We start from the raw sequence: 20,770 nt of genomic DNA on the forward strand, positions 1-20,770 counted from the left end.
AAGTTACATCTCCAGTCTCTTTCTTCCCACTGCACCTGCTGCTTGTATCTGCATATCTTTGAGTTTGGTGGCACTTGGCTGAACTCCACTATATCATGCATTCTGCAGTGCTTTACAAAATTTAAGACAGTTTCCCTCCTCAGTAGGGATTCATTCATGCTGGTAGGAAGTGCAGTGTTTTCCACAAAACATACGAGGAATTTTAGGAGGGTGATTTAGAATGATTGGTCAAGAGAAATTTCATTAGACCTTGTATTTTAAGTGTTTACTATTAGGACAGAGTATTTAGACTTGAGGCTAAACTGAATCACTTGATACATCTGTTCAACTTATTGAAGTATGTCAGGTAACCAGTATAATTGAACTTGCTCTGAGGAGTCTATTTCAGTAACCTAATAGTGTGGTAAATAAAAGCTATCAATATTGCAAAAGGATGTAGAATAAAAAAAAAAGAATGGTTACCACCATTTTTTTTCTCCTGGAGTTCAAATCCAGTGCCAAGTCAAAAGTGCAAATGAAACTGATAGATTCGTTATTATCATTATCATCTTTATTTGAGCACAGCAGTAATACATCATGCAGGCTGGAAGACTGGGCCAGCAAGATTTGCATGAATACGTCCATGCAGCATACAGGCTGGAAGACTGGGCCAACAAGACTTGCATAAGTTTTAACAAAGATACCTGTTAAGTTGTGCACCAGCAAGCAGCAGGGCAGCCCAGGTCTCGCTGGCTGGGATGTAGCTCTGCTGAAAGGGAGCTGGAGGTCCTGTTGGACAATAAGCTGAACACAGGCCAGTCAAGTCCTGTGCCACACCAGTAAGGGTGTACCTAGGACACCTGTCTGATTTGTCTCCTGAGTTCGAGAGACATTGAAAATTTGGAGAGGGTTCAGCAAAGGGCCACCAGGATGATTAGAGGACTGGAAGACTTGACATACGAAGAAGGATTGAAAGAATTTCTTCAACCTAAGGAAGGGAAGGGTCCAGAAGATTTAATCAGTCCTCCATTACCTAGAAGGTAGTTATAGAGAAGAAGTTATAGAGAAGTGCACAGTGACAGGACAAGAGGAAATGCACGCTAGTTGCTTCAGAGGAAATTGCATCCGGGTATAAGAAAAAAAAAATTGTAAGAAAATTGAACATTGGACTAAGTACCCTAGAGAAGTGGTGGAATTTCCCTCACTGGAAATATTCAAGACTTAATCTGACAGAGACCTGGATTACCTGATCTGAGGCCTTGCTTTTGACGGAAGATTGGACCAGATGATTTCCAGAAATCCCTTCCAACCTAGACTGTTCTGAGATTCGTTGTTTAGCAGTCTTGACTCTGGGCAGAGATAGCAAGGTTGCATATTAGGCAATAGCAGAGCTGTCTAGGAAAGGCTGTTTGCAGTTACTGATTTAGGCTATTAGTGGAATATTTTTAATGTAAATACGAGGTTTTCAATTTTTAAAACTTACCTGGTAAGGAAACATGCAGTTATGGTACTGGTTTGAAAACAATAGAATGAGGTTTTCTTTGACTGATTCTGAAATCCATACAAAATAAAGCTGTTTACTTGCCTTGCTTTTTATCTTATTTGTTTTGGGTTTTTTTATTGCTTTGTAATAAAAAGTAGAAAAGATTTACTGGTACAAAAAATAAAGTTAAAAATACAAGTGTGACATGGTTGTAATTTTAAGATCAAGTTGGTCTTAAATAATGAGCTATATGGATAATATATTTACATGATTTACATTGCTTATATATATTGTATGGTGACATGGCTTTATGGCAAGCCAGCAGATCCAAGTCAGTGTGCTGCATGGGTTTCACAGAGCCATTTGCTTGGCCTTCTAGATAGTTGAAATGAAGCAGTTCTTCTTGGTTCAACTCGCTAAATAGCATGTGATGCCTCTCAGCCAGAGGATAGACCAAAGAAATTGAGGTACTGTATTATTAAAGCTGGAGGAATGATAAAATAGAAGAATCAGGTGTCCTACAACTGGAGAAGCTGTGGGCAGTGCTGTAAGGCAGAATCATTGAGGCAGACATTGCTGCAAAGGAGAGTCTGCACGCTCTGGGAGCCTGGGGGGTTTTAGACTGATTCCGGAATAATGTGTCTTGATGATGAACTGATGTTTTCGGTGGCCCCACATGCTCATTTCACTTGTGCATGTTTTGATTCTGTACACCATCCATCTGTTTTGAATATTTCTGTATCATCAAGGTATCTGTGTGTTAGATGTGGAGAAATCAAACTGGATGGGAGTATTCACTCTTTGCATGTGCACATGCTGGAATGCTTTGGAGAGAGCAGGTATCTAACAGAAAGCTGCATCCACCTCTGACCTTTTCCTAGTCTCTTTTTGTGCACTTCCTCAGCACAGAGTCTAGAGTAGAATTATAAATAATTCACTGCGTACCAGGATCTGGGATACTATGCTGGATCCATTGCATTTCCATCTGGTCTCTCTGTCTTATTTTCAAGAGTCTTCAATTAGTGGCAGACAGGCCTTTTGAAAGTTGAACTGTTTATTACTTAAGAGCAAAGGCAGAGATGATTTTAAAAAAAAAAAGTGATTTTAAAGTACTAGACATATGCACATACAGCTGGTTTTTTTTAGCAACTTTTGATGGTAGCCTAAGCAGAAATCATTTCCCTAGAGTTTTCCAGTCTCTCTCTTTCTCTCTCTTTCTTTAGCTGTCCTGCAAATTACCTCAATGTCTCCCTAAGAGAAGGCTCTTTTAATAGTCTCAGAGTTTTTCTGTGTTTGGAGGCCTTTTCCTCACCCAGTTAACCCATGGGATTGGCTTGAGAGAAGATGACATTAAAAAAGAGATTTAAAATTCTGGTATTGTCCTATAACTCCTTAGTATGTACAAAGATGAGCCCATTGAGAGTCAGTGTTCTCCACCCTGTCTTTCAAGCCAGAATCCTGTTGAGTTAAAACTGATAGTCTAATGCAATCATTCTAAAAACTCTTCAAAAACAGTTTTTATAGACCACCGCAGGGCAATTTCAGCTATATTATCAAGTTATGTTGTGCTAAAATGACTTATTCTTGTGATGTACACTGTGATAAAATAGTTTTTTAATGAAAGACCATTTTACACAAAACTGTTTGCCTGAATTAATAACTACTTAGCATTTCTTTTTGTCCTCATGACTTAATATGTAGTCACTAATGCACTAATTGAACAACACAATCCAAAATTTGCAATGAATATAGCATTATTGAATGTTACAAGAGCTTTTTTACAAGGCTTTAATTGCAAGGTATAAGTTCTTTATAAACATTAATTCATTTATTTTCCCCAGCACCTGCTATGCATGGAGGATTCTTTCTGGCCTTTTGGAGAAAGACTAAGGTACGGTGAAATTAATGTCCTAGTCATCAATGTACCCCAATCTTGGGGTACTGAACTTGAAAGACCTGTAAATGGTTCTTCAAAGATTTTCTTAAAACAGGGATCCAGTGGTCTGTAGTTCTGAGTACTGAAATCATTCAAGTTGAATGCCTAGAGAATGGGGAGTATACAGAAAGAAGTTACCTGAGAACATTTTGTTCTATAGGACTTGGTTGGTCCCATAAGAACACTCGAATTGCTACAAAGAAGAGAGTTCTCCTACGTAGTATTCTCCCACTTTCACTGCAGGGTCACTTTTTTTCTCCTTGAAGTTGCTTGCCTGATTCATTAGGTATGACCCAGCTGCCCCAACAGAAGAAGTAGGGTTCTCCACACACTTAATAGATAATCCTCATATTTAAGAGAATATTTTGTTATGCATTCAAAGCTACTGCAGAAAAATTCTTAGGAGATTATTTTGAACCTCAGATGTTCATTTGATTAGAGCATCAGTGTAAACCTCTCAGAGGCTGTGTTGAGGTTGTACTGCCTATTTTTATGTTCTTTTAACATATTTATTTGATCATGTTTACAGGCATGTGTTTAGGGAGGTCATTTCCAGCATTTCAAAAAAGTTAAACAGAAATAATTAAAATTTCAGCATATGGAATCATGTTGACTCTGCCCTTTGTAAACAACAGTTGCTGACAAAGTTGGGATGCTAATGCCCATAGCTCAGTGTCTTCTGCTTCTTGAGTGTAAAGGGGTAAGTAACATTAGAAGCTAACTGCTGTGCCAATAAATCATCCTCCAGCAGTGGCTGTGGTCATGTACTTCATCAGTAAGTTCTGCCACTATTTGGTAAGATGCAAAGATGTACTGGGATTCAGGGACATTGAGATCTTTGCCAATTTGTTTGCCAATTCTAGCGGTTAAATATCCTTTTCTCCTAGCATTTATTCTTCCCCTCCTGTGATTCTACCACTCTATTTTTTCGAGGTTGTCTAGAGCATACTTGAGGCAAATAGGTAAATTTTCTGGAATAAATCTTAATAAATCTATACTAAATGTGTGCAAAGAGCAATTTTCACCTAAACAGATCTGGGCAGGCTTTAAGGAGAACAGGAAAGGACATGCACTGTATGCTAAGCTGGTCCTCTGGCTACCTTTCTGATGTCTGCAACATGGAGACACTACTGCCACTCATTAACATTAGGAAAACTGAACAGAAGATACATTGTCTCTGAACCTTCTTCTTGAAAAAAGTGGACATTTTAGCTGAATTTTTTCAAAACCTTCAGTCTAAAGCAGGTTGGATATAATTGGCTTTAATAGCTGAAGTTTGACAAAGCTATAAGCAGTTGGAAATAGGGTCCTTTAAGTGAAGGGATGTATAACCTTAACAGAAGTAGTTCTTACCGATGTCATCTGTAGTACCCTGTAAGCTTGAATAGATAAAATCTAATTAGGTAGAAAATAATACTAAGATTAAAGTTGGTTTTTGTTTGTGTTTTATTTGTTTTGGTTTTTTTTTTTTGGGGGGGGGGATGTTGAGCCAATCCAGAGAGGGATTGCAATAATTGCAATTACTTATGACCTTTATTTGGAATATATGCACAATATAACATTGACTTAATTTTAGCAATTGCTAATGTAGAGCAAAATCATCTGCTAAAATTTTTGGTACTTTTCTAGTTGCATTTATACTATGAAGAGTAATTGAAGTCTCTGTAGAAATCAGTGTGTATGTACATTTGTTTCAGAGTTGAAATATATGATAGGATGTCTAGTTTGATTTGCAGACTAGCACTATTATACAATAGCAAGCCCTGTGGCCCAGACTTCCAGTACCATTCGACAAACAAGAACATGAAATATGTCATGCATATTCCCTTAAGGGTGTAAAAGTCTGGGTTTTTTTGTTTCTTTTTTTTTTTAGTTTAAATGACCATATCTTTGTGAACCCACTGTTCTGCAGTTGTATTAATGGGGAGATGGTGAAAATGCAGTTCTTTGTCCTATGGTTTTGATAAACTAAAACATTTATTAGTAGCAGTGAAATCATGAAATCAAAATATTTCTGATACTGAATTATTTTCAGTACTGATGGACACTGAGGTTGAAGAGGCACAGAATACACATGTTTTTTGATAGCATATCTTAAATCTGCATGGGAAAGCAAGATACATACAAATAAATATAACTTTCCTTGTAAATAAATTTGCTCACTTGAAATGTTTCTGCAGGTGAAATAGTAACTATTATTTTTTCAGAATGTGTACTTGCCATAGGTAGTGGAAAAACAGTCACAGAAAAATTATTTTACAAAGAATCATCTAAGTAATTGTACAGAAGAACACATTTAAAATTATCTGAATATTTATTGTGAAAAATTTGAAGATGGGTATTTGTGAAATAAGGAGTGTGGTCAATGTGTGGAGTTCAAGATCACCGGGGCTTGAAACTGAAGCCTAGAATAAGCTGCAATTCCTGCTTTTACCTATAAGTAACCATTTGGAGAGCTTTATAATTTTCCTACTGTTCATTTCTGCACCATCAAACTCTAGTTGATTCAATGTCTGTTTGTCAAAGAAAGGAAATCCAGCCCTCTCATCTAATTTCTTGTATTCGTCATTTAAACAAGTATCAGTGAAGGATTCAACAAAATGCTGTGTTCAGACAAACAGTACATAAAATACTGTGTGCTTATTTCATCCTCATTCTAATATCAAGTCCTCCCTCCAGTGGCTGCTGTTACAGTTTTTTACTTTTTCCAAAAGAACAGGAAATTCTCTCTCAAAGCCAAATTTGGGGGTGGGGTGGTGGTGGTGTTTGTGGGGGGTTGTGCTTCTAGCAGAGCAGGTGAACCTCGAAGTTATCTACTGTTTCTTCAGTGGCAAGGTCTTCATCCGATAAATGAACCCAGGCACCCGCTGTAGGGGCAAAATGCCAGGAATTGTCTCCTTTACTTCAGTGTTAAATATAGCATTGTCACGCTGTTGGTCAGTGGATTGGTTAATGTGGTGGGAGGGGGCATAAATTTATTTAACATGGATCTGTGTTCAGATAAATTTTGTATTTCTTTCCTTGGACTGTAACAAGGCTCACCTGTATGTAGTTTGTAACGATGTTAACAATACTCAGATATGAATTTTCAAGTGTTGGGTGGGGAAGATGACCCGATTTGTATGACTAGAATAATTCTTATCTGAGCTACCACTGTGAGTTTCTAGCACCCCTAGTAATTCTAACCTCAGTGGGTTTGTTTAATTAATTTTTTTTTTTGATGCTTTACTGAAATTTACATGTTGTGCTGTAATGTACATCCTGATGAAGGACAGGATTTTATATCTGGTCATCTTTTGTCTGTGAGTTATTTGAAAGCATCTTGGAAAAATCTTTTGTAAATGCCATGCATGTGAATTGACATTCGAGTCATTTTAATATTTATATTGAGTAGGTTACATGCCAGAAAATACTAAAATGTCTCTGGTTTTGTTACTTTTGTTGATTACTCTTGTTATGAGTGCTAGTAAGATTAAAGTATTGGCTAAAACATGTACATTGTAACTGAATTATGTTGAATTGCACCATAATTTAAGAGGTGCACAATCTAAGTAGCAGTTTCAGAGGAGAGCAGCGATGGCCTGGTGCAATATCTAAGAGACTTTTAACAGAGTACTGTCATTTCCCATCAGCTTAATCTGAACAGCTTTCTGCACAAGAGCAAAGGAAGGTGCCGGAGTTTCCCCTGGGTCAGTCCCCTGCATGATGGATTTTTTGGTCTTAAACCCAAGTTTTAAGAATTTTTTTTCTCTCTTTAGTTACTCTCAGCCCCTTAAGTTGCTGTGTGTATTTTTTTAACTGAGAATAATATTTCATAGGTTTTCTCTAAAGAAAATACAGAATAATCACCCACCATATCTTTATCATACCCTTTTTTTTTAGTTTTTTTTTCTGTTATAATGGTTACTTAAAAGAAACTCTCTGGTGGTTCTTTCTTACAGTAGCAAATCTCAGGGAGACAGTAGTTGAGAGAGGGGGATCCTGTCACTCTTTGTTTGGAAGTTGCAAATTGCTACTGAGATACAGTTCATGCAGAGTCATCCAGGATAAAATATATTGGGTAGAAGAATAAAACAAATTGATAGTGACTGACAGATAAAGAACCAAAAAAGATGAAGGGGAAAAAGGATTCAAGGCATAGAAGTCTTTTTATTGAGAAGGAAGAAGTGGTGATTGTCATATGGTATTTGCTCTCTTGGTGTCAGATCTGAGATGAAAGAGATTGCAGACTAGAATGTCTGGGCTGCCTTCAATGCAATAGGAAAAATTTAGAAATATAGTTTGCACGTGGATTCCCACCCTGGATATACTGAGGGTTCTATATAGCTGGACATCAATCTGCTCTTTAAAATTTTCAAGACAGATAATGGTTTAAACCAATTTGTTCCATGTAGTTTTACTAAAACCTTAAACTGTATGGTAAAGTAAGAATAATAAGTGGAGTTAAGTGAAGAAGAAAAAAATATATAGAGATTGTGGAAGTTCTGTTGATCATGTTTTGGGTATGTCTTCTGCTTTGGACGTACAAACGTGCTGCTTTTCCAAAAGGCTTATTATTTCCTGGTCTTAATGTGAGAATGGCAAAAAGGAACATCAGTTAGATAGAAGTCCTGCTAGGATTAGGTAGAAGCTAGTCCTTGTTCTTGTGAACATGAATCTTTGACCAAACCTTATAGAGGAATGTGTGTTATACTTTGTTGCAAAACTTAATTCATCTTGGTGTGATGAGACCTTAGAATGCTCAATGTAAGTTTTGAGGGAGAAGAAAAAGTTGATTTTAATTTTATATTGTAGGGGTTTATAATACTCTTTCTGGGAAGTTTGGATTTTGAAACAAGTTCTATTTTTGTGATATATGCAGTAACAAGTGACTTTTGAAGTAAAAGTCAATAAATTTGCCTAATTTCTAACTCCTGTTCATTTACAGATCATCCTTTGAAGATTGATGTATATTTACTTCAGTGCTTTAATTTTGTTAACGGTTTGGGTAAGGATGGCTCAACTCCAGCAAGGAGGCCCAGATGAAAAAGAAAAGACTACTGCATTAAAGGGTATGAGTCTTTTTGCCTTCTTTTTACATATATGAGACGTTTCAGAATCAATTATTAAAATTAAGAAATGGGAAATAGTTTGATATAAATATGGATTAGAATCTGAGAGCTGCAATACTGGAAGAGACTATTAGTCTTTAGTGCTTTTTGTCTAATACTGTCCCTTATCAATAGTTTCATAAGACAATATAAAAAATACAATCTGTGGTGAGGAGTAACTGAATAAGAAATCCACTAATTTTGTAATTTTCATAATTATCCTTTGAAAAAGTTGACTGGTGCTTTTGTATTTTTAGTTTCTGGGAGGTAGCATTTCAATTTTGTGCCACTTATGTTTTATATTTGTGTAACCAAATTACAGCTTTTAAAAATCTCTTTGACTGTAGAATGTTAGTGGGAAAAATATTTTCAGGACATTGATTTCCATGTTGGTTTTCTAAAGTTTTCTAGTTTATTTTATGTTAAAAAAATAACTGGATCTAAGTGACTTAGTAGAATCATTTTCTTTTATTCAGGAAAAAAAATAAATGAAATGACATCTTTTAGGTAGTATTTTTCAAGTTTGGAACTATATGGAGCTGGCTAGACCTACAAGTAAGCTAACCAAACATTGAATTTAAAGTGTTTGCATCAGACACTTACTCTCTAAATTTTCTTTCAGAAGAGAGGAAGAAAATACATCTTCAAACTTTAATGTAAAAATTGGATTTCTACAAATGTATTAGTAGAAATATATCTTTTGTTATATAGTGATGGTAGATGCTGTTTCTCCACTTAAAACTGTGTATTTGTGAAAGGCTTGGTGAAAAGCCAGGTGGTGCTTTTTTCAAACATCACATTACTGATTTTGTCAATATATTTTCAGGAAATTATACTTCATGTTTGGAAAAATAAAACTCCATTTTAAACTTGGCATTCCTTAAGGATTAGTGCCCAAGAAATATTTCAAATAATGAAAATTTTGTGTGAGGATGTGATTATCTTCAGCTGATTTGGTGAACTCTTACTAAGAAGGTCTTTTGCAAATCACTCAATTTTGAGCTCTGTTGAACCAGCCTGGAATTGAGTTTGAGAGTCAAAGATCTTCAGTGAGAATGATGGACAAGATCTTACAACAATCTCAAAGTTATAAGAACACTTCAGCTAATTTTAACTTGAAAAATTACACAGCAAGAAAGTGTCTGGTTAGGTAGTTGAAACAGGCCAATTGTGGTTTTATTGAGTGACTCTGCTTGTAGTCGTACATCATAAGAAGCTAGCTTTACATACTGAGGATAGGTTTAGTATGTATTTCATATAGTGTTGTCCTTGCTACTCAGAAGATGGATACTTTATTATATAGCAACTGACACTCTTGTGCAAATGCATTTCCAAATAGGTCACAGTAAGAAGACATGAAAACTCTGGCGAAATTAAATTCTAGAGGAGAAATGGCTGGAGTCTCTTTACCAAGGAGAGAGAGTAGTGTCCAAGACTGTTTTGCTACCTTGATGTTGTGACAGTAGAGAGGAAGAAAGTGTATGCTTTTTACATCCTGTTGTCAAAAACTTCTTTGGCAGAGATCTTTTCTTTCATCTCTGTCATTCTATCATTTGGCTGGGGACCAAAGCAGCTCCCCCCAAACTTTCAAGGGGTAATACACAAGCACAATTATGAGCTTGCCTATGTGAGCTGAATGTCAGGGGACTTGCTATTAAATAGATTTGATGTAAAAGTGAGCACTGCTGAGAAAGCCTCATTTAGAAATCTCCTAATTGCATCCAGTGGTTATACAGCTGTTTAGATATCACAGAGTTGCTTGGATACCATAATATGGGTTGGAGAGACGTTAAATGTGAGTGATCATACAAGATGGTCTTTGGTCATCCAGCATTACTGAGTGGAATGGCTTAGGAAAGGGGGAGCTGGAGACAGTGAATGATATGGATGCCGGAGTGAATGCCAGATGAACCTGAAGCGTTATAAAAGAGCAAGCCAAGGAATTGTCAAGAGTGTTGAAGCTAATTACATTTAAAACATCACAGAAATTTCAGAGAATTAGTGTACCAATGTTCAGTTTATGCAACTTAGGTAATTCATAAGCTTGTCACTGACAGTAAGACTAAGCAAAATTAAGGGAAAATGTAATAATAAAAAACTTATTTAAATATTATCTTTAATTAAAGGATGAAAGAGTAGTTAGTGCCAAACAATGACAGTTTAAAGAAAATGGGCCTTTTAAAGCTGTTTTTGTTCCTTTGAGCCACAGATTTGGGTGTCAGAGGTAGTAAAGTAATATACTTGGAATTCTTAAGGCAGTTTGGTAATACATATCTTGATTTATAAACAATAGTAGTACAAGACCAGTGTAGCACTCCTTAACTGAATTATAATGTTTTGTGGTCTTCAAATTCATCTTCAAGGAAGTAGTAAAATGTATTTCAGCGGAATCCTGCTGAATCATTTTGTGATGAATTTTTATTAGTAATGTTATTTTTAATAATTAGAAAATATGATAAAATGATAGCATCAGATTGTGTTGATGTAATGAAAGTACTGAAAAGAGGACAAAATTGTATGCCGTGATCTGTGTACACGGTGATTGTGTAGTAGCTAGATGTAAGCAAAACATGTACTTACATGCTTGCCTCTGGTTAAAAGTAGATCCTTAAATCTAGTAATAAAGAATGCAGGATGTATTTATGTTAGTGTACTTACATTAATGAATGCAGGCTGTACTAGGATATACCATCTCAGAAAATAGGAAGTCTTAAAAGGATATGGGTATCATGGCTTATAATAAAATGAATGGCAGTTTTCTGTAACTTGAGAATTATTAAGGACGGGGAACAGCTTAGTCTATTCTGGTATCAAGGGGAAGGTTAAGGAATGTTGTGATCGCAGCTGGTAAATGCCTGTGAGATAATATGCATTTGATAACCTGAACTATTTAGACAGGCAAACAAGAATGTATCAATGACTTGATACTGATGCTAGGTAAACTCACATTAACAGCATGATGCATACTAGAAACCAGATGCATGTTTATAACATTGAGGGTAATAATCATTGAAACAAATTACTATGGTTTTGGTGGCTTCTCTGTCCCTGGACATATTTTGATCAGCATTAGAGATAGATAAATAAATAAATAGATAAGAAGATATGCTGAAGTTCAGATGCAGTTATTAAATCTGATACAAGATTTTGCATAAGGCAGTCCAGTATTGACTATTACATACATTGTCCTTCTGCCATTAAGATCTAGAAAATTGAATAAAGGCATTTTGTCAGCAATAATAGTGAAATAAGCCAGGCGTACCATGGAATGTGTCATTTTTCTTTTCTTTACTTTTTTAGATCTATTGTCTAGAATAGACTTGGATGAACTGATGAAAAAAGATGAGCCACCACTTGAATTCCCTGATACTCTGGAAGGATTTGAGTATGGTTTTAATGAAAGTGAGTCGTATATGCTTTGTGAGTCGTATATGCTTTGTAAAGACTATACTTAGAATAATGTTAAGAGGTTATCAGAACTTTGACTATACCTTATAAATCCTTATTAGAGTTTCACAGTTTTCTGTTAAGAATAAAATAATAAGCCTTAGCCTTAAAAATCTAAGTAATAATTTTTTGATTTTGTAAAATTGTCAAAAAAATTCCTCCTTATACAGTAATGTAGGTTTATACTGTATGTACTTTTAGAGAGTCTTCAGCTTCTTTTCTTTTACAGAAGTTAAAAGCAATATTTTTTTTGTAGCATTAAAAAGTAAGATTAGAGTGTTCACTCATGTAAGTAACATCTTATTTAATGACTCGTTTTTATTTATACACAAGGAATTATTATTCAGATAATAGTTTATTCCAGTTATTTTATTAATACCAGTAGGAAAACACCTATATTCCGTTTATATTGATGAAAGTATGAGCAATGTGTTATACTTTTACTCTTCTAGTATAGATCACGGTTTTACATTACAGCTAAGTTTTTGTAATGACTACAAGTCATGCCAGCTAGCTTGACCTACATATTAAATGAGTTAGTAGTGTTTATAATTTTCAGTGCATACATTTTAAAATACACGAGAGAAAAAAGCTTCCGAGTTAAAGTACTATCAGACTCCAGGAAATGGCTTTTTCAAGATTGTTTGAAACCTGTAGGACAAATGGGGACATTTACAATCCTACTTCTTTGCAGTGCCTGTTTTCTGAACAGAGGAACTTTAGTTTCTAATTCTGCCTGTCTTACATCTTCCACTTTTAAAGAAAAAAAGAGCTTTCTTTTAAATGATAGTCATTTATGCAACACTTAGCTTTTTAATACCCTGATGGCTTTCACAGGAAGGTACTTAGAGACTAAAAGTGTCATGAAAGTGATGCTCTTTCTTTGATGGGAGGGGTTCAGCTCTGTCACTTTTCAGCTCCTTATTTTTAGATCTGCACAGTGTCTACTGTCTTCCTTACTGACTTCAGAGTTAATGGTTCATATGTGGTTGATAAAAAGGGCTGAAATTTGAATTTTGGGGAATGATGTTTTAGAATGATGTTATTGAATATTCCATCACTAAGCTCACAGGCTGAATGATTTCTATAGAATGTAGCAAAACCTATTACATACGCTACTGGTCAGTGTGCTGCCAGAGGTCTGCATTTTGCTTTTGTATGTTTAATTCAAATGTTCTATCCTGCATTCTTTTGTCATAATCATAGTTTTTTTATGATGAAAAAGTAAGAAAGACATTTATCTGATTTAAAGAGTCTAAGAAGACAAGGGTACCAGAAAGCCAAGAAAGTCTTGAAAATAAACCAGATATTTGCTCCAATACCTTTATGGAGAGAACAACTTCATCTACTATAGAATGGCGTATATGAAGAGTAACTAGCTGAGAAGGAACAGCTAAGTGTAGAGTATGATGAAACTATGAGAAGAAAGATATTGGGACCTGAGATAGGGATATGAAGTTGGGGAGAAATATTCCTCTGGAGGCTAATAGCTGGAAAATGCACTGGCCGTGAGGTAAGGCAGGTCTGGAAAAAAATCTCAACTAAGCATATTTGTAGGCAGAAATGCTTAGATACCGTCTCCCAAATATTTAATTTAAAACATCAAGAATTTTTGAATATAAACGTCTGAAAAGGTGTGAACTGAGTTAGCAATTTCTTATTTTGCTGAGAAACCTTTCTTTTATAATGCAGGCATTTCAGCTTTCTAGGACATGCTTGCATATATCTATTTTTAATGCTTCTGTGGTTTACTACAACTTCGAAATGCTCTGAGATCATAGCTTCTGTTTTGTTTTATAAGCTGAAATATTACTGGTAAGATACCCATTTCCTGCAGTTTGCTTCCTTGCTATTTTATTCTTGCTATTTTAACCCAATCCATATCCTCATTTGTGGCTGAATTTGCAACTAAACTTGTGCAGTAAACAAAGAAAATTGCATAAGGTTGCATTGGAATGCATAAGAATAGAATGGGATTTTGCTTCTATTCAGCATTCTGCTTTATTCTGCTGTTATAATCTCCTTGAATACTGAATCTAAGAGCTTTTATTTGATTGCATTGTGCTAGGAGCTGAGATATTTACCTTAGGTGTGGATGTATTTTTTTCAAATTAACCTGAAATGTTTTTTCTGAATAGGCTAATTTTGAAGAAAACTAAGTTTCCTCTTCCTCTAGCCCCTGGCCCAATTTCTACTGGCATTTCTCTACAAATGTAGCTGGCTGTGAAGATAGGGTAATGAGTAGCTAGAATTTGATCACCTCACTGTTTTCTTGCAAAACAGCTTAACATTTGATACCTGGATGTAATTTCAGTATCATTACTTATGTTATGCTTAATCTTGCAATACATATCATTGAGGGGGAATGCATTTTCTCATTGTGATACAATTGTTTTCATTTAAAATACTATAATCAAAATGGGCGAGGGAATGACAATAGCCTAATTTTTAGGTGTAGACTTTTTTCAACAATAAGGTGTATCTTACTTTTAATGAAGAAATGTATTAAAATATAATCATATTGTTTCTTTTGCAGAAGGGCAGCTAAGACATGTAAAAACTGGGGAGCCATTTGTTTTTAATTATCGTGAAGATTTGCATAGATGGAACCAAAAGCGCTATGAAGCTCTTGGAGAGGTATGTGAATTGTGCGTGTGTGTGCATACATATCTGTATTACTGTACTGTGTTTTTTCATGTTGCTCTATGAAAACAATACTTTTACATATTTTAAGAAAGATTTAGTGAGGCCACAGTCATTTAACAAAAGGTATTTCAGGTTTTGTTGCATGTTAATGCTCCAACAGTAATTTACATTATTTGCTGTATAGTTTAGAATGAAATTTAGACTACATTTTGACTTTCTTTTGTGTTTAAAATAGTAGTAAATGCCATGTAGACTACACAAATCAGAAAAATTCTGCTGTGTAATATTTTCCATAACTTTTTTGTCCTCAAGGCTAAGCAATGGTTACAGAACTTCTGTGGAGTTTTACTTTCTACCTAAAGATACATATACTAGCTGGTCTCACTGATTTCTCCTCATGTCTCCAGTGGATAACAGGAGCAATTAGACTGATAATTAGATATTTGATGATTGATTAGATATTTGAATGCTACTGGTATTTCCTTTGACTTTCTGTAGAGATATGATGTAGTGACTACTGAGTATGTAGTTCCTTTTCTGTTTGAAAATGACTCAAATTTCAATGCCATGCTTTTTTGTAATGTTTTAGTAGTCGGAGCATTGACTTGACAAAAAGAGAGGAATATCGTCTCAGTGAATGCAAAAATGTGTGTGCTTAGATCCTCATTGCACTGTCATAACCTCCCCTGCCCAACAGAAAGAGCAGTGTGAGCACACTGACCTCTTAAGGTATTAGTGCTGCTAAAGTCCCAGTGGCCTTTGGAGGCCCATGAAAGAGTGTGCATTGTTCAGTGCACAAGCTAGAGCCTTTTTCTTGGGGATGTCGCCCTGTGGTTTCTGTTTGGAAACATTGTGGCACATTATTCCAGAAACCCTTGTGAACTGTCTTTGCCTCATAGCTTGTCTTCATTCATTCATGTTATTTTTTTAGTAAGGATTAAACGCATTGTTTGAATGACTTCATTCCCACTTCCTCTTTCTGTTAAGGTTACTTTAGACTAGTCAGAGATATGTTTGATGGTGCATGTATTAGACATTTAATCTTTTAAATTTTCTTTTCTACTAAAGATTAAAAAAAAAAAAAAGTCCAGAACAAAAGCCAATCATAAGCTGTTTCAAAGTAAACAGTATAGAACTTCTCAAGTGAACTTCTCAGATGGGTAAATAAGAATATACTTAAATTTATTAGCAAATGGCTGTATATAGTTTCTGATAGTGCCAAGAATGTATTTATTAAAGCTGAAGAAATATATAAATACATGGTCTTTTCTAATTATAACAGGATGGTCTCTGGGAACTTATATAGGTATTGAGCATGCAGGATCAAGAGAAGAGTGCGCAGCACAAGTCTATATCTGATTGATGAATAACACAAATAGCACTCCATTCTCTCTTGAGCCCTAATAGTTGAATGAAGCCTGATCTGAGAATTCTCCTACACATGAATTTGGATATCAGGATGAGTTAAGTGTAAGTAGGAGGGACAGAAATTTCCTTCTGTGGAGAGGAATAGATTGGAAGAGGAAAGAATGATGGGAGACTCACAGTGTACACTTCAGTACTATACACTTCAATACTGTACAGCTTTGAAGTGCCATATTCTTACATATACAAATCCCCACTTAAATACACGTGCTCTTCTCTGTTATGTTGCAAAGAATTTCTGTTCTTTAAGAATAATTCGTCAAATAATCTATATTCTTAGATAAACCATAGTGGATTTTCAGTCATGCAGGTTTTATTTTTTTGTTCAGGTAATGTGTAAAGCCTTTGCATCTACCAGGGATAACATGAATTAGTCTCTGTCTCCCACTTTCTTGCTATGATTCCTCAAGAGGCTTTGAGGTGGAAGCAGCCTTTCTGTTTGTGTGTCTGTGATGAAAAGCTGATACTGATCCTGCAGGGCCTCTAAGGGGTGATCTGGTGCTCTGTGGCTGGTTCAGCCCCACCATTTCTGGAAGTGGACCGTCTGGACTCTGCCTTTTGTAATGGATACACTGGAGCTACCGCAGCTGTAAAGCACTGCTTTGTCCTGCCAGAGCTTCGTTCTTGGGTATTTAAGAACCTTCCTTCTTACTTCTTCATCCTCCTGCTCATCCCTTTAAGGAGCTTAGAAGAACTGTGGCAGGGTAGGACAAGATGGGAGCAGCTGCTACTTCTCACGTCCTTCCCCCTCAACTGCGTGTTTTTCTGAAACAGGGCATGTGCTATGGCCAAAGCTATTGTATTATCTAGGTACTTGATATTACACGTTTCTTCCAGCAGAACACAGATTGGCACCTATTCTGTGGTCTGTGTGTGCAGACGTTTGCATATGACTATATTATTTGAATAGTACCATTTTCCAAATATAATTGTGTGCTGCCCAAATCGCTTAAAAATTCACATGCCTCCATGTGGGCTGATCTACTGCCACACCTTCAGGTAGGTGTTTGACAACATCATCAAATTCTTCATTCTGTGCGTCTGAACTGTGACTGCCACATTTTCAACCTGTATAATATGAAAGACTTTTTGAGATTTCACTTACTCAGGGGGTGGGGTATGTTCACAGAGTGGGTGCCTGACATCTGTGATCTGTCATGTGCATTTTGCCTTGCTTATAGTCACTCTTCTGGTTCCAGTTTGAGTGATCTTTGAAAATACACATTGCTTATATTGGTAGATTAAAAGACAAGGAAGGTCAGGATTCTGACAGAGGGTGAATTGTTCTAAGTTGTTTATTGGTTTTGTGTTTCCAGACAGAAAAGAAACTCACCTGTCTTTTCATCTACTGTCTTTGCTAGGCGTTCGATATTACACAATTCTTTCAACAGGCCACAAATTGATACATGTTTCGCAGTCTTGTGTTTGGCACAGAATGAACTTAGGGGACACTGATGGACAAGGCTCTTGGTTTGGGCAGTGATCTGTCATTTATTTACATAGACAAGACTACTTCTTGTGCCATAGATTGGTGGGTCATTTATGTAGATATTGACTAGTATTCAAGAAATACATTATCCTCTCATTAGACATTCTGTAGTCCAGGGTGAGATGTGTTCAACAAACTGATAGCTTAAGAAGTAGTAGCTCATATAATTCATAAGATGGTATAATAAAATATTGCCTTAGGTCTTTGGCTTTGAATCATCATTGTCTGGCTTTAGGAGTGCTCTGATATGTATTTGTGGACCTTTTATGTAACTAAACATATAGTGAGAAGATGAAGTAGCTAGACTTGTATCATTGGTCCAGAGGTTTTATATATTCAGTGTGGCCATTGTTTCCAAAGTTAGTTCAGTCGTTATATACTGACTCTCTAATTTTAAAGGGGATTTACCCATCCTGCCTGAGGCAATTTTTTATTAAGTGTACACATTACAGGCTGCTTTTATTTCATTTTACTGATTTTAAGGAATGGATGCGCTTCCTGGCCTGGTTGTAGCATTGTCCTTTCTTTCTTGGAGCATTAATGAATTTCCATTTGGTAATCCATGATAAAAGTGATGAATACGCTATCTGTGAAGTTCTGCCATGACTCTTGACTGTCTGGAAATTGATTCTTCACAAATTGCAACAGTTCGTCCATGTCTCCACTTCTTACATCTCTTTATGCTTCATTCATTGATCTGTTATTTCAGGTGCATAATTTGTTCTGCAGCCTCTTGAAATGTATTCCTAATAGACAATTTAGTGAACTGTACATAATTTTCTGATTCTGGTTCAGTCATTGCTATTGTGGCTCTGAATTCTGTAGAGACTCCTCTCCAGTTGTTTTTTAAAATTAAAATGGCAACAGAAGTGCACAGGATGTGGTGTTGCAGCTGTTTCTAATTGTCTACTAATCCATATTGCAAGTTCGAAGCAGGACTGAGAACAACTTAGTGACAACAGGTCAGTTGTTGCAGACACACCACTCTGGTTCAAAATTGAATTCTGGGTTTTTTGGGGCAGGAGTTATGGAGATTTGGATTCAGGATTAGACTCTAGATTAGACTCTTGTGATGTATCTCCTTGCACTTCAGCTAGATGTCTGTATTCACTGTTTGTACTGCACTTTGAATTGATATTATGGCTATTGAAATTGCCAAGTCAACTTCAGTCCCTGCTTGATCATGACTTCTAAATTAGCTGTTGTTTTAGAAGAGATACTACAAAAAATTCATTGTTGGGATTTCACCTTGCATTTTGCCAGTCATATCAGTTGTGTTGATGAAGAGATTTTATTTGAGAAAGATTATGTTGATATTCTGCTTCCATGGCCTTTCAGGACCCAGGGTATCCCTAGCATCAAAAGACAGTTAGTGTTTATCCTTCTGCATGTCTCTTTTAGCTCTAGCACAGGGTAATTATAATTTGGTGATTGCTTGGAGTCCATTTAACATTTGTAGACGTGTTTTGTCAGTGCTATCACTAATGATGAGTCTTTTACCTGTGCTGGCAGCCTCCTTGGCTACCCATGTCTTTCCAAAAGGACTTGTAAATACATGGATTATGATGTGGACCATGGCATGAATGTCTCTGCTGTGGTTCTATTCAAGGACTATTATATGCCATCTCTTGTAGTTGCTGCCTTTCTGACCGGCAGAAGTATATAAGCAGATGAGTTGTGGTTATTTTTTTTTTTTACAGTTACCACACCATAGCACAAGAAAATACCTTATATTTAGGTAGAACAGATATGGAAAACAAAGCAAGCAAACACTAAAATCAAAAATTTCTTACGTGTTTCATGTATGATAAGGTACAGTTAATTTTATATTATGAGACACATGTTGACCCACCAAATAAAATGCTTTAAAGTATGTGCATAATTTTAGGTCCAGCACATCATAAAGCAGATTAACCATCAAGGTTAATATTTGTGTGTGAAAAAATAAGTATGTGGAATTATGACAATGACAGCCCATAACTAAGATTGCTAAGGAGTAATTTTTTTTTTTTCCCTCCAGATTCCCTTTAAGTTAAAGAACAGCTTGGTCTCAACATAATTTAAAAAATAAGCTTTCACCTGCTACTAATTTCCTCCTTGGTTGCAAAGAGCATTATTTGTTTGGATGACTGATAGAAAAAAGCTATTTACATAGCACAAATGAAAGCATAGAGCAGCAGAAGAGGACATGTAAGTTAATGAAGAAGGAAGCATTAAGTAGTCTGCATTTGAAAGGGTAGCTTCTTACATGAATAACCCAAAATCTGATGATAGGCTGCACGTGCACCTGATAGTACTTAAGGTCCAATCTTGCAGCCGAAGCTCATGTGAATAAACTCAATAGGTCTGATCTTGTGAATAAGGGCTGCAGGATCAAGTTCCAAATAAAATTTGCAGATAATTAGTAGAAGCCCTTACACTTAGTTTCAGTTTCTTTGCACAGACAGTTTATCACTAAACATTCCACGTTTTCTCTAACTAGTGAGACTTTAATATAATAATTCATATGCTGCACACTGTGAATTAAGCAAAATTACATTGTGTATCTTGACTTATTACTATGTATTTGCTGTTTATTCATTGGCAGGAAAAATTTATCTTACTGAGAGGATGAAATAAATTGATAGTGATATAATATGTGGGGTGATTCATGCTTGTTTGCTTTCATGGGATGCCTAATCCACCCCCCAGTTGGCTAGGACCATTGAAGAGATTGTTCAGTTTCCAAATACTTAACAGGTGTGTGAGCATGTGTGAACGGATTTTTTTCAGTGTCTTGTATCACAGTCAAGTAAGGATAAACTTTCATGGGGAAATAAAATTCCTCACTGAGAACCTAACACAGACCCTTCCTAACTTTAAGTCCTGCTTTGAAGGCAGGGTGAAAGCGTCTCATTGAAACAAAGTATTTTTCCTTATCTTTATTTTTGAAAATGGCTGAATCACATTTTGGGTGGTCTCCTGTGGGAGCAATGTGATAGTGCTATTTTTGTGCCTGTCATGCCCCACCTACTAGTGAAAGTTGCAGAATTTTTTACTTTAACAAAATTCTACAATAAAGTAAATGTCACAAAGATAATTAAATTGTGCAGTTTGGGCAAAAATAGGCAGCTGAACAGAAGAGAGAGACTCTGCAAGCTCCTTAAAGTTGTAGTGTGATCTCGTATCTTATTAGACACAGAAGTATCCACATGGAATAGAGGCTTTTCAAATGCAACCGAGGAAAAGCTTAAATGAGAACTTTCACTTTCTGGACACCAAGATAAATTATAAAT

General features: G+C 36.0%; 1 protein-coding gene across 5 annotated transcripts in view; it reads left to right on the forward strand.

Annotated features, from left to right (window-relative positions):
• The window catches only part of ARB2A (ARB2 cotranscriptional regulator A), a 271,256-nt gene that overhangs the window by 14,343 nt on the left and 236,143 nt on the right, over positions 1–20,770 (forward strand). For 4 of the 5 annotated variants that reach the window (XR_010886917.1, XM_067315873.1, XM_067315875.1 and 1 more), the window contains exons 2-4: positions 8,326–8,449; positions 11,789–11,890; positions 14,472–14,572. Coding sequence is in view for 4 of the 5 variants with exons in the window: in XM_067315873.1 (XP_067171974.1) it covers positions 8,344–8,449; positions 11,789–11,890; positions 14,472–14,572 (309 nt within the window). In the remaining variant the exon portion in view is untranslated. Of the gene's footprint in view, positions 1–3,303; positions 3,354–8,325; positions 8,450–11,788; positions 11,891–14,471; positions 14,573–20,770 lie in introns of all 5 variants that reach the window. The other variant, XM_067315874.1, reaches the window with a different exon arrangement.

The sequence above is a fragment of the Apteryx mantelli genome, chromosome Z (assembly GCF_036417845.1).
Source record: "Apteryx mantelli isolate bAptMan1 chromosome Z, bAptMan1.hap1, whole genome shotgun sequence".
Lineage (NCBI taxonomy): Eukaryota > Metazoa > Chordata > Aves > Apterygiformes > Apterygidae > Apteryx > Apteryx mantelli.